Consider the following 13,941-nt stretch of genomic DNA (forward strand, 5'->3'; position numbering starts at 1 on the left):
TATCTGTGATGGCGAAGGGCTTCGTGCAAAGAATGTACGTAAGTGCACCATCACTTCACACTTAGATCCGTGTGCAGAGCTCACGGTCTAGGGCTAGGCTAAGGCCGCGAACGAAGATGCCTACGAAATCTTAATGAGAACTGGTAACCACCACCAGTCCCCTGGAACTAAAAGGTTTAAATAGCATGAGATAGGTTGCCTCGCAGGTCACTTCAAATCCGGGGATAATTGAGAAAGGATATAACCGTTGAAGATAAAAGGACTAAGACTATATCTGTCCTGCACTTACGTTGAGCGAGCGATACAGCGAATACTTCACAGTATAACGATAGCTTGAAGATGAAAATGCCTGCGTGACATATATAGCTTTCAAGATTGACTACGAAGAAGGAAAACCTGGAAAATATTCGGCATTCCAAGTGAACGCTAACTTACGGAACACCATTAGACCTAGCGAACGCTAACACTTCGGAAATAGTACCATTAGACCGAGCGAACGCTAAAACTTGAAAAAGGAGTAACTCAAGAAATCATCCGTAGACATGGAAGTTGAACAAGCTCAGTTTTTGGCCATAGGCATCATCTTCACGATCAACTCGATGGTGGGCCTAGCGCCCGTCTTGTTGAAAGGAAACCTTCCCGACGTGATTGTCCCTCAAACACAGACGAGAAACCGGCTGCTGTCGGCGGCATCCTGCTTCGGCGCGGGCGTCTTCCTCTTCGTGTGCTTCATGGGCCTCCTGCCGGATGCTGATCACAAATTCCATCATTTTTTGGAGGTGAGTCTAGGGCTTTTCTCGGTACTGCCTCTCAGATAGGAGCCTCCCAGAGCCACTTGTAATATCCATGGTGTCACAAGTACCGTAGCTGCCTCTTGGGACTGAAAATACACAATTATATGCGATATATCACATGAAATTCTCGCACTATATCTTATCTATGGTTAGGTTAGTTGAACTTTCCTCTCTCTCTCTCTCTCTCTCTTCAGAGGTCCAGCGTTTCACAGAGGGAAGCTTTAGCATTAGTAACGGAGCTTGCTCCAGTATTTCACAATTCCTTACGTGCTCCAGAGAATTGGAATTATATAATTCATTAACCTTAGGATAAAACGATCGAAACACTTTTTACTTTGGTTTGTTACTATGCATAAAGAAAACATGTAAATGGACGAACAATTTTGGTAGTGTCTAAGTAGATCATTTAAACCTTGCAAAGTGAGTACAACAACTTTGGTTACTTATCCAGGTTTGTGTGTGTGTGTGTGTGTGTGTGTGTGTGTGTGTGTGTGTGTGTGTGTGTGTGTGTGTGCTGGGGCATCCAAATTTGAAAAAATATGATAAGATATCGTTTCTTTTGTCTCTCTGAACAGGATATAAAACGATACGATGAGGAATGGACAACTTTCACAGAGTTCCCATGGGCATTCTTCGTAGTTACTGTTGGATTTCTCAGCATTTTCACTCTTGATAAAATGGTAAGCATCCTTTTTTTTTTTTTACTGCAACTGGCTAAGATAGCTTCTACTTTATTTTTTTTTCTAAGATAGGAGCTCAACTGATCTACTTGTCCAACGACAGCATCCAAAACGAGTTCCACTGCACATAATTCAGAAAGAAATAAGTAATTTTTTTTTTTTTTTTCGTGGGCAAAGGAGTAGACCATTAGCTCTGTACAGATCTTGGTGGCCAGTGTTCAAATCTTTGTACCGGTGAAGACTGAGTTATACTGCAACTCCAGAAAGTTGTTTTGCAGAATTTATATCCTTGTTATCTCTGAAGAGCTTTATTCTCCAGAATTTATATCCTTGTTATCTCTGAAGAGTTTTATTCTCCAGAATTTATATCCTTGTTATCTCTGAAGAGTTTTATTCTCCAGAATTTATATCCTTGTTATCTCTGAAGAGTTTTATTCTCCAGAATTTATATCCTTGTTAGCTCTGAAGAACTTTATTTTCCGGAATTTATATCCTAGTTACATGAAGAGCTTCATTATCCAGAATTTATATCCTTGTTATCTCTGGAGAGCTCTATTCTCCAGAATTTATATCCTTGTTATCTCTGAAGAGCTTTATTCCCCAGAATTGATATCCTTGTTATCTCTGACGAGCTTTATTCTCCAGAACTGATATCCAAGTGTTTCCGTTTTCAGTCAAATTATTTCCTTAAGCTATCTGAACTTAGCTAATTGTCCTCTTTCAAGAGTGAAAATGTCGTTTCTTTGATGGATACAAAGTAGAAAGCACAACAATCACATAAGCGCGATTGAAAGGAATTCAGTAAACTGTTAGTCATCGTAAAATGACTGTTTTTACCTTTAAACAGATCCACGCAGTAGAGCACTCTCGTAAAGGCGGCCAAGATGGACTGGCGCACTTCCGTAGACAACTGCCTCCTGTCGAAAGCTCCAAGAAAGACGGCGATGCTGAAAAATCACTGATCGGCAAAGACTGCGTCCACCATCACGATGATGAAGGTATGAAACGATGCCTCGACAGATTAACTAGTACAGTTTAGCATCAGCTGTTCATTTCCTTGACTCAGCTTCTTCTGTTATTTCTCGCAATTATAAGCCATTAGTGACAACTATGTCCAAAATGATACGGGAAAGTCGATAACTTTTAAAACTGAATGTATGTAGGCCTATGAAACGCACCGTAGGTTTCCACCAGTTGCTAGTACTATAAGAACCATTTCCCTCTATTCCGCAGACGAAGGACACGGCGTCCCCTCCTCGGTCATCTTCCTAGTGGCCCTGGGCATCCACTCTGTCTTCGAGGGCATGGCTGTTGGCCTTCAGACGCAGACTGAGAAAGTCATGGAGTTGGGCGTTGCTGTCTTCGTTCACGAAGTGGTGATGGCGTTCACGTTTGGCATGGAGGTGAGATAACCAACATAAGGAGATCGGATAACTAACATACTTTGTATGTTGGAAGATAACTAACATATTTCATATGTCGGAGGTCAGATAACTAATATACTTCATAAGTCGGAGGTCACATAACTAGCATATTTCATATGTTGGAGGTCATATAACTAACATATTTCATATGATGTAGAACTGGCAGGCTTTTAAAACTCCAGCACAGATCGAAGAGAGGCCATATTCTCTGAATACCAGCACCAATATGCAGTAAATGATTACATTGAACCGATGGTACTAACCTCCTAAGGGGTAGCCAAGAGAAATGCAAACCACTTTCCTTTTTCCATTTGCAGGTCAGCAGAAGTAATACTCTGAGTAGGATATACAAGGTGGTCTACGTCGTCGTCTTCTCTGCTACGATTCCTTTGGGCGTCGCCATAGGATTCGGCCTTCAGAACGCCCCTTCAGATCACAGGGATATAATTTCGGCAGTCTTCGAGGCTTTCGCCACTGGTAATGGCCTGCACTTATCTTTAGTCTTTATTCTGTTCGAACGCTATCTGTGTTTGTCAGTTCCATTGTCCAGTTGAGTGCTCGAATTTAAGACCGATATCTTAGTAATGTTCCCACATAGTTTTCTTAATTCAGTTGTTAAATAATAGTTTGATGTAGGTCTATAAAAAGTTTAACATTTTTTTGCACTTTTTGAGTTAATTTTTTTTCAAGAGGAATCAATGAATGGAAGCACGATTGAAAGAAATCCCTTTCGAACGTGCACCGAACAGAATTAATGATACGTTCAGCAGACCATTATAGTCTAAATTTGCCATTTATCTGTGTCTCTTCCCCTTCAGGTATCTTCGTGCATGTGATTTTCATCGAGGTCCTTTCCCACGAATTTTCTGGACACCATCACCACGGAGGCCATCATGCGGGCGGGAAAGACAGCGAGGGGGAAAGAACCTCCCCCTCCGAGACTTACCTCATTTTGGAAAAAGTCAGCTTCATTTGCCTGGGTCTCCTGACCCTCATTATGTTGAGCATATTCCTGCATCACCATCATCATTAGGCGTGACAGTCGTTTATACTTTTTATATCCGGTTTATTATCACCATATAATCGAAGCAATTGACACTTTTGCCTAATGTTATTGTCAGTGACGGTTGGTTAGGAATAGGCCTAATTTCAGGGATCACTTCTTGAAGCTTCTGAAAAGTAGGATTTACTTCAGAGAACATTTCTTGAAGCTTCTAATTAAGAAGCAGGCCTAACGCCAGAGAACACTAATTGAAGCTTCTAGGAAGTAGGCCTAACTTCAGAGGACATTCTTGGAGCTTCTAAGAAGTAGGCCTACATTCAGAGAACATTTCTTGATGCTTCGAATGAAGCCTTTGCCTTAAGTTTGAGTCCTCGTGCTGACTTCGGCGTTGCAGTACTTTATTCATACACCTATACATGAAGCATGCGTAAACATACGAAAGATAATGTATAGGAGTATTGATCATATGTATTTTGTAAGATCAGCCCAATTTAGGATCACTGGGCTCGTTTGGTACATAGGCTTTCCCACTACCAGCTAATACCTGAAAGCAACCTGCAATGTGCTTGGCCAAGGAAAGAGAGAGAGAGAGAGAAGTCATACGGGTCAGCAGTCTGGCGTCACAACTATAATCAGAATTTCAGAAACCAGAATTTGAATTGCGTGTTCAACATCTACCGTCCACAGGTGTCAGCGAACTCGCTCCTAGAAATCGTCTCTGTTGGGCATTATATAGCTGTATATCAAATAATTTAATCAGGATTTTCGTACCATTTTACAAAATGTATATTTAGAATTTAGAAATAAACTATTTAATCGTCCCACTTATTCTCTAATCCAAGGGATAATCGCCGTATTTAAGATATTGCATTGCTTTGACTGTTTATATTCGTGTCTTTATATCTCTAAGTGTTAAGGTACTTGTATACACTGTAGGCCTTTTAGCTAGATTTCTTTATAAGTAGAATTTTTCTCAAATGGTGTAAACAGAGACTATGGCGCTCTAGCTATAACTGCTCCAAGTTCCCGCTACGTCTTAGTCCAATGGGGCTTCAGTACTTACCCCAGGCTAGGGTTATTTAGTTAAATGGACATCTCGAGTCTAGCTACTGAATGCTGCCGGCGATATGTCGTCCAGTAACAACTATATACAGTTCCCAAAAAATGCTTCTATCATCAATGCAAGATGTTCCCCGAACTGTGGAATGTCTCATTCAAATAATAGATCGCAATAAGGAAAGGAAAGCAATGCGATTGAAAGAAATAACAGAGATATTAGAGGTTCCTGAACTTGAAATGACAAGAAAGTGGCACTTGTGTTGGTTGATGAACAGTGAAGTGAGAAAAATAATTTTCAAAAAAAGTACTTGTGACTCTTGGCGATCTTCACGTCATGATTGGATGAACTTAACCACAAGAAACCGCTTGTCAATCATGGTATGATGGTAAGTAACTAGTTTGTTTTTATTCATGTTTATTTGAATCGTACTACACATTAAACAATTTGTTCAAATTTCCATGAAAGAGGCATAGCAATATTCATGAAAATACATTAACAATGATAAACCTACTCTCCCGGATCTCTCTCATACCATCGGCTAAACATCGTCAGAGACAAAAGGCTTTTCACTGTTTCTCTGAACCGAATAACCCCATCAAAGAAACCGGAACGTTCCTGAACGTCAAATTCCCAGTTCCTGGAACTGTACAATTCCAGACTTTGCGTAAACACCGATGGATATACGTGACTGTTTCCAAAATTCCCTCTGAGTTCGTACACTCTTAGATTTGAGTGTCTAACCGGTTCGCCCTCTACGCGCGCACAGCTCATGGCGGTTGCGTTCAAACAGAAGACGATCGAGCAGATTTGAGAATACATAGGGTAAATTCCTCCTCCCTTGACCACTAGGCCACTGTAGGCAAGAATCATGAAAAGTCCTCCTTCAGTGTCATTTCTCGGGTAATCGTACTCGACAGTGCAACAGAATCCGTCTTCATGGCAGAGGGTTTTGGTGCAATTTGACGGGTTTGTGGTGGAAGTCCATTCGATAATGGAGTGATTGTATCTTTGCAAGTCCTCATGGAGGAATGTCTGGTCTTCAGCAACGAGCAACGGGAATGTGTTGCTTTCCACTGGGTTCGAATGACTATATACTGATTCACACGGACTTTCTTTTGAGTCTAGCGCCTCTCTTTGGATACTACCTGTTTCTTCATAGTTGTTTACTGGTGATTGACAGTAGCTCAGTATCGGTCTAAAATCTGACCTCGTCGTTGAAACACTTGAAACAGGTGTTGTAGTAACTTTCCCAACAACCAGACTTGTGCCGCCGGCTGCATTGTAGACGTAAGTAGCCGGCTCAGATGTGTAGCCTCGAAATATTCCAGAACCAAGCGCTCCTTGAGAAGGTTTGAAATAATTGGAAGCCAGAAGGTTGACTTTGTTCCCCTCACTCCATGCTTTCCACATCTGAGGAGCTGAGAATTATCATTAGAATTTTTTTGTAAAAACTGTGTTTATATCGTTTAAACAAGGTCACCAAATTACCCATACCTTAATAGACAGGAACGTTTTAAATTTGTATCTGATTAAGACAGCTTCTTACAATTCACAGCACTGGAACAATACTAACTAATTAAATCAAGACTGCAAATTCAGATGCACAAAAATGCCACATTCATTAAGAAAATGTATCTCTTGTTACCTGTTAAAAACGGGAGCTCGTCAATCCAGTTAGTGCTCAATATGGCATCATGCAGACCGTAGGTCTCAATATTGCTTATAGCTGGGTCCCTATACATGATGTCGAAACAGATCTGAAATGAACCAAACATAAATTGCCATATCTTGAATGTCAGTAGTCTGATTCGTAGCAAGCAATCTGCAGTGTAATAGAGAGAAATGAATTTACTCTGGATGTAAGTTTGATGCGAAAGCAGTCAGAATTGCATATAGTAGTGAGATGGATGAAAATGATAAGGCACAGTTTGACAATTGTAACCAGAATTACACAAGAGAAAAGAATTACCTGAAGGGTAAAAGTTACGCCGAAACTCGTGGTGAACATGGCCGCTTCGTCAGGCTGTTCTCCCTTGGAAAGATGGCTTTCAACATAAAGGTGCTTCTTCCGATATCTGTCACAACAACAGTGTTGTTAGTATAATAACCGTGTTGTTAGTATCAATTTGAGTAATTTATACATTTTTAAAACTGGTATTATACTCACTTGGCAACAACCACTCCAGTGTCACTAAAGACTACTTGAGTATTGAAGAAGAGGAGGTCTCTTTTAGGGCACTCTTCACCTTGTGCAGAAGCTATAGGCCTATTCACGCCATCAGTACTAGGAAACCCCGATTCAAAGTCAGTCTTAACAGTGCCATTTGCACATTGCTGTTCTGTCATCTGAACCACCAGGTACATGCGAAGTTCCATCGCCCCACAGCTAAGTTCTTGCACAACCTGAATCGCACAGTAAGGCAGGGAAGCTGTCACATTTTTTCCGGCCAGTCAAGATGTCTGAACATAGTCAAACCATAAGAGCAAGGAATATAATTCTTTTATCTTATTACAAAAAATATAATTCTCGTATACTCATATGTATATCAGGGTGACTCATATACCTTGGAAGCATCGTTAGCATCAGTGAAGTAGCAGGGAATAACCTCATCCTCCGGTTCAGGTACGATCTGACTTAAGGATACCAGCGCCTCCAATGTGGTTCCCGTGTTGCTGCCTGTAAGGCCATGCTCTGGGAATACAATTATATCTGCTCCCTGAAAGAAGCATAATATATTAGCTTAACTGCACGGAACTAATTTTGATAAATAAGATCTTTCCATGAAGGTGGAATCAGATTTTGCAGAATGTTTTGAAGGAGTCAGTTCACTATGAGACTTCTAAGGTCTTAAAGATGAGCTGACGTTTGCTTTTCATAACATTTGAAGTCAAGTGTGTGTGTGTTTTTTTTAAATAAATTGACTCATATTCCAATTTTAAATGGTTGATAACATGAGGGAAGACCATATTCACTTGTGTTTATTATGATCTAGTACTATCACAACCACCCTCACACATACATGTGTCTATATATACGTATATATGCGTGTGTGAGAGGTAAAGAACTTATTTAAGAAGCACTACAGTTAATTGTTGAGTGATTGTGACCATCGCCTTATCTTAGGCTCATTATCGCCGTCCAGATAATACTGATCTCAGTATAGTCTATACTTTAGCTATTCGTTTGGATCAAGTTTTCATGAAACTGAAACTCATAGATGTGTTCGAGAATATTAAAACCAGAATCCATGAAGAATTTTATTGGCATTCATATGCCTTATCACTGTGCCTGATGTGGAGAACAAGAGGTTAAAGGGGTGTATTACTTCGTATTCCTTAGGTTTTCTTATACTGGTTAATCATTGTCATTCGTCGTAAGTCATCTTGTTATCTAGGCAATTAAAATAAAATCCTACCTGTCTCTGAGCTTGTGCTGCATACCCAAGGAGAATACGAGCATTTTCCTGCAATAACGCCAACCCCCCTAGGCTGATGTCGTCATAAGCCTCGTAATCTAATACGGCTGCTGTGTATTCTATCGTATTCGTCTCAGTACCTTCTTTGTCATCTCCGGTTGAGTAGGAAAAGGTACCAAGGACGTCTCCATCCTGGGAATTAATATATAAAAAAACTATCTCCACCGCTGCTAGGAAGATAAACACTGCCCGGATCATTACGAGGGCGAACCAGAGAGAGCAGACGCTCACTAAAATGATATCTGTAAATGCGTTGTGACGTGCGACCATGAGTCTAATGACTTGAGTTTTTAAAACCTGTGATACCGGATAAATGCATCATTCGTTCTTATGATCTTAAAATCCATATTAAAGGCTCGAATAATATGAAACTCGTCGTCATCATAGCCTCCAATTACGTTTTGAGACGACACAATCTTTTATTCACACCATAATCCATTTCCTTATAACGTTAAAACGCATACTAGACTAACGTGTGATCTTACTTTCAGATGCAGTTCAACTTTGATCTCCAGATCCTGTTCAGCATGCTCACTATTTCATTTTTTTTATTTCATTGAATTCCACCAAAATGACAACTTCATGCAATTAAATATACACACTTATTGGTGAAATCATATCGTGCTTATTGAAAATTAGAGTAAGACGCTTCAGTCTGTATATCTGTAGATCCTTCATCAACCAAACCCACCACGCCATATGAACCTAAATTACTTAAATCACAACAACCAAATGAACCCAAATCACTCGAGTTACAACCATATGAAACCAAATTACTTTAATGACAACAACCAAATGAACCGAGATCACTTGAATTACAACAGCCATATGACCCAAATTACTCGAATTACAACCATACGAACCCAAATTACTTGAATTACAACAACCATATGAACACAAAAGGCGGCCTTTGAAATTAATATAGATATAAATAACTGACCTGAACCCTAAAACCGCCTAAAACCCACAGGGTGAAAAGTATACGAGAAAGAGAGGGGTAGCCGTCATAAAGAAGAGGTAATCGAATTACTACTACCACTACCACAACCTTGCCAGTTTGTTACTTTTCTACATCTATAGTACTGCTTCGTGTCAAAACAGGTAGTGGTATTACTCCTGTTTGTGTTATTTGTTTATAAGCCATTTTGAATACTGCTTTAGAGTAATATTAATGTATTTTACTGTTTTTATGTTGCTTTTATGTTATTATGTTGCTTTATACATTACAAATTGGCTTAGGATACATTATGATAGCTAGACGTTGTGATGGACTTTACTCTATTCGATCGGCTGCAATCCGTCAAGACCATATAAGGAAAAATTTTATTTTAAACCGTTTTGGCATCACTATTTACTTGAAAATATAATTTTCAAGCATTTTAAATTGTGATTTGGGTGTTTCTGACCGTTCGTTTGGTTAGCAAATGGCATAGGCAACCACACTTAACTTAACCTAACCTTGGGCACCAGGTTCTTACCCTGAGGAACAGCTTCGCACGGAGATAGTATATTATTTATTAGATTTTTTTATTTAAGAATGTAGAAAATGGTGTGTATGATACAGCAATGGTGAAATAACTTTTTAAATTTTGCAAAAATAATGTGAGAAATTTTCTGTCTCATGTTTGTATTTGTTGCATGAAAACCTAAATAAATAACACTAGGGCAAGGACCTGGTACCCTAGGTTAGGTTAGGTTATGTGCGGTTGGCAACAGAAACACTTAAAAATAGGCGACTGAAAAGATGTGACTAAAATGCAAAGATTTATGAGGAATTCCAAGGAGTTATAGATAATTAACTTTTTTGGATCCAATATTTTGTGTATCAGTAATTTGTCACCCACAGATACTTCGTACCACCTCGTACTGCTTCGAGCACCGAAGTAGTGTGCTGTGGCAAGGCCAATGTTGTAACCAATAAATGTAAAATTTGTGTGAAAATTTTCTTCATAACAAAATTTTTTGAATTTCAGTAGTTTCCTCTGTCCCTAGGCATTAATACTTCTTTGTAACCAAAGTATTTTATCTAAATCTTATCGTTGAAGTAATTGGGGTCATACTTGCATTCTTTGAACCTTGAGAAGTTAGTTTCATGGAATGTAAGGATTTTTTCTTTTTAAATCTTATTGGATGTTTTTTCTATTTCAGGTTTATTGGTGATCACATTATTCCAACATTCAGCAATGTTGCGGAATATTTTATGTGATGTGAGATGCATGGGCTACAGAGTTGGCCATTTTTATCAACAGATGGAACGTGTTGAAAGGACTGTGACTAATAAAAGTTATCTTTCATATATTAGTTATGATAAACACCAAAGTTTTAAAGTGCAGTTGCCTAACATGTGTTTGACTGAAGTAAAAAGGGAAGGTGATAAAACCCATTCACATGAAACAAATGGATTCTTTAAAAAGCTCAAAGATTTTAATTCAGAAAATTATATGAGAACTACTGAAACTTGCATTAGTTCACAAGGCTATTTGAACTCTACAAGAAATATTGCAAGCATATGGAAGCCAGTGCTGTCTGAGTCATTGTTGTCTTCAGTATCACAACCAGGCTTTAGTCAAAATGCTCGATCCATGGCCACAGGAAAAGACAATTTTTCAAGTATCCGCAACCGCATATCGTCTTTGCAAGCAAGGAAGAGAGTTCCAAAGAAGAAGAAAAAATCTGATGTGGATTCTGAAGAGGTAAGAGATAACATGAACTGCAGATTGCTTTTTGAATAATTAGTGTATTAATGATTACATACTATCCTTATTTTGTTTACATTTTGATAGTACACATGACTTTCAGTGTTTGTTCAATAGACAAACTTCTTGTTATATATGTTTCAGTGCTGTAAATGTGCAGAATGTAAATGTGCAGAATTTTTACAGCTAGGCTGACCAGATGATAAAGTGTATAATGTTTAAATGTATAAGACTGAACTCACATATTGCACAGATTGTTTTAACCCCTTTATCCTCCCTCCTCCTTTTTCTTGTCATAATGTTATTGTTACCAAATTTCATAATTGCAAGTTGGCATTACCTCTCACTTTGCTCTCTTCATAATTCTAGTTTCGGTTGCCTAATGGGTTGTTTTCTGCTGTATATTTCCTTTGATTGCTCTTGACAACCTAAAGGAATTTAGTAATTTCCATGTGTTAAAAGGCAACAAATAACATCAATTTTATTTTTATTGCCCACAATACCATATCACCAAAGAGTATGTTAGGTTATGTGCTAGTATGTAAGCTTTCAAATCAGTACATTAGTACAGGGGTCAGGTGTACAATTTCTGTGTCTTACAGGATAGGGAAATGATAGAAGGATTTGCTCCTGTGGCCCGTCACAAGTTTCTTACTTATGATCCAGATTTTGCTCTTCCAGAAATTCAAGCGCATAGGCCATTGCATAGAGTAAGGCTGCCTTTATATTGTTTTCCCTAACTGTGACACAGTAGTAGTTTTCCTTGATTTTAAAAGTTATTCTGTGACTATATTTGAATTTATGCCTTAAGCTGTCAAAGGAGATTTAATTGCTCATTGAATTTAGATGCACTTCAAATTGTTTTCAGTGCTGTATTTCATCTATTTTTATGATGATATAGGTTTGTGCATGAAATGTAAACCGTAATAGTAGCCCCTTCAAGTTATCAGATGCATTGTTCTAGCATTCTGATAAGCAACAAAAACCCTATAGTTTAGACTACACTTGGACATGCAAGATATCTCACAGCTTACAGTATTTCTGCATAACATCTAGTCCAAACTAAGCTTTAAATTTTTATTCATTAAGAAATTTATCTGTAAATTATGTAAAGGTCGTCTAGAACAAACCATGATAATAATAATGAAGTTGATTAGTACTATAGAGATCTGATAAGTTGAGGGGTTACTACATAGTATATACAGTATCTAGAGAATATACAATTCAGTACTTAACCTACTGGTTACACGGAGAGTATAACTATAATTATTAAGCTAACATTGAATTACTAGCAGTTGTTATTGAGTTAGGGTGATCCATTCGTAAAGGAAGTAGGCTCCAGGAAACTCATCTTAGTGGTTATGACCTTACAGTATTTGTAATTTTGGTTAATACAGTATACTATATAGAAAGAATTGTAAAGGACTAATTATAAACACAAAAATATAGAAAGTATGTATAATATTTTGAATATTAAAAGCGATACTTTGGACTGATAAATATTGTACATGCATCCAGGATTGGCAAGTTATCGCATACGCAACAGCTGACGAATACGATTTGGATGGGCTGTTAGAAGGTCTGACTCATCAAGGTCTGTACTCCGCTGCTGCTATTAATCCAGGTAATGTTTCCGCAGACAGTCCAGTTCATGCCACATCAGGCAAAGCAGGAAAAACCTCCACACAGTCCTCTAGTAGCATTCACCAGAATGTACCCTTTACGGGCAGTAGTTCTCCTCAAACCTCATCCACAACAATGCCAGGTACTAAATATGGTTATTTATGTATGTAGAATACTGCTGTAAACTGTATTTGTTCTCTCTCTCTCTCTCTCTCTCTCTCTCTCTCTCTCTCTATATATTATATATATATATATATATATATATATATATATATATATATATATATATATATATAGTAATATATATACGTAATTTAATTTATTTTTTTTAGATGCTCACGATGTTTTGCATATGGTTGCTACGTATCAGATAGGATCAGAGAATCGGGAGATTTATTTCTTTCGAGAAGGTTCCGTTGTATTCTGGAACGTCACAGAACTTGAATGTGCTAGTGTGCTACTCTTTCTAAAGAAATATGAACAAGGTAGTTACAAGAAAGATGTTATTGAAGAGGAAAGTGAAAGTCTCACCTACACCTACTCTGACACTGCGTAAGTATTGCACTTCTTTGTTCAGCTTGAAATTTACTTCTTTATACGCAATAAGAGCTCCATAGTGATAGGAGCTCTGATAATTTTCACAGTAGCAGCAAAGAGTAGTAGTCAGTTTCAGCTGTCATGGTAATAATTAGTAAAGAATTATTGAAATTTTAATAAATTCAGTACTTATTAAAAATGATATTGTTATGATACAATAAAGTTTGTTCATACTTACCTGGCAGATATATATATAGCTGTATTTTCTGAAGTCCGACAGAATTTTAAAAACTTCCGACACACGCAGTGGTCGGCCAGGTGGTTAGTACCCATTCCCGCCGCTGGGAGGCGGGTATCAGGAACCATTCCCATTTTCTATTCATAATTTTTATTTCCACTGTCCCCTGAGGGGAGGTGGGTGGGTACTTGATTATATATATCTGCCAGGTAAGTATGAACAAACTTTATTGTATCATAACAATATTTTGTTCATGAAACTTACCTGTCAGATATATATATAGCTGAATCCCACCTTTGGAGGTGGGAAGGGACAGAATAGAAGGATTTTGGGAAACAAATGCATGCAGATGATTTACATCTTGGTTCCACCTGTTAGCATAGCTGGCTTCGTGGTTACTGCCACGTAAG

At 38.3% G+C, this 13,941-nt stretch overlaps 3 protein-coding genes across 3 annotated transcripts; 2 read left to right on the top strand and 1 right to left on the bottom strand.

Moving 5' to 3' along the window:
- On the top strand, positions 1 to 5,333 carry LOC135204295 (zinc transporter ZIP1-like). The gene is made up of 6 exons (XM_064234451.1): positions 1 to 779; positions 1,370 to 1,474; positions 2,322 to 2,472; positions 2,708 to 2,877; positions 3,216 to 3,375; positions 3,717 to 5,333. The coding sequence occupies exons 1-6, from the start codon at positions 543 to 545 to the stop codon at positions 3,929 to 3,931; spliced, it is 1,038 nt and encodes a 345-aa protein (XP_064090521.1). The 5' UTR covers positions 1 to 542; the 3' UTR covers positions 3,932 to 5,333.
- A 34-nt stretch (positions 5,334 to 5,367) lies between these two features.
- On the bottom strand, positions 5,368 to 8,689 carry LOC135204293 (pantetheinase-like). Its single transcript, XM_064234449.1, has 6 exons — positions 8,378 to 8,689; positions 7,526 to 7,678; positions 7,129 to 7,364; positions 6,931 to 7,036; positions 6,607 to 6,718; positions 5,368 to 6,379 (listed from the first exon to the last, which is right to left on the bottom strand). The coding sequence occupies exons 1-6, from the start codon at positions 8,633 to 8,635 to the stop codon at positions 5,469 to 5,471; spliced, it is 1,776 nt and encodes a 591-aa protein (XP_064090519.1). The 5' UTR covers positions 8,636 to 8,689; the 3' UTR covers positions 5,368 to 5,468.
- Positions 8,690 to 9,479: 790 nt separating this feature from the next.
- LOC135204294 (uncharacterized) lies at positions 9,480 to 13,308 on the top strand (the record flags this gene model as incomplete). The annotated part of the gene is given in 5 exon segments (XM_064234450.1): positions 9,480 to 9,544; positions 10,586 to 11,130; positions 11,736 to 11,843; positions 12,652 to 12,898; positions 13,089 to 13,308. Coding segments are annotated over 4 exon segments (1,085 nt in total), but the record flags the coding sequence as incomplete, so codon positions are not given.
- Between the last annotated feature and the right edge of the window lie 633 nt (positions 13,309 to 13,941).

Source organism: Macrobrachium nipponense, chromosome 44 (assembly GCF_015104395.2).
Source record: "Macrobrachium nipponense isolate FS-2020 chromosome 44, ASM1510439v2, whole genome shotgun sequence".
NCBI lineage: Eukaryota > Metazoa > Arthropoda > Malacostraca > Decapoda > Palaemonidae > Macrobrachium > Macrobrachium nipponense.

Excerpts from the sequence above, each read along its gene's own strand:
- LOC135204295 (XM_064234451.1), top strand. The coding sequence starts at position 543 with ATGGAAGTTGAACAAGCTCAGTTTTTGGCCATAGGCATCATCTTCACG. Across the intron at positions 780-1,369 it reads AATTCCATCATTTTTTGGAG|GATATAAAACGATACGATGA; the intron begins GTGAGTCTAGGG and ends CTCTCTGAACAG. Across the intron at positions 3,376-3,716 it reads CTTCGAGGCTTTCGCCACTG|GTATCTTCGTGCATGTGATT; the intron begins GTAATGGCCTGC and ends CTTCCCCTTCAG.
- LOC135204293 (XM_064234449.1), bottom strand. The coding sequence starts at position 8,635 with ATGATCCGGGCAGTGTTTATCTTCCTAGCAGCGGTGGAGATAGTTTTT. Across the intron at positions 7,037-7,128 it reads ACTGGAGTGGTTGTTGCCAA|ATATCGGAAGAAGCACCTTT; the intron begins GTGAGTATAATA and ends TTGTTGTGACAG. Across the intron at positions 6,719-6,930 it reads GCGTAACTTTTACCCTTCAG|ATCTGTTTCGACATCATGTA; the intron begins GTAATTCTTTTC and ends GGTTCATTTCAG.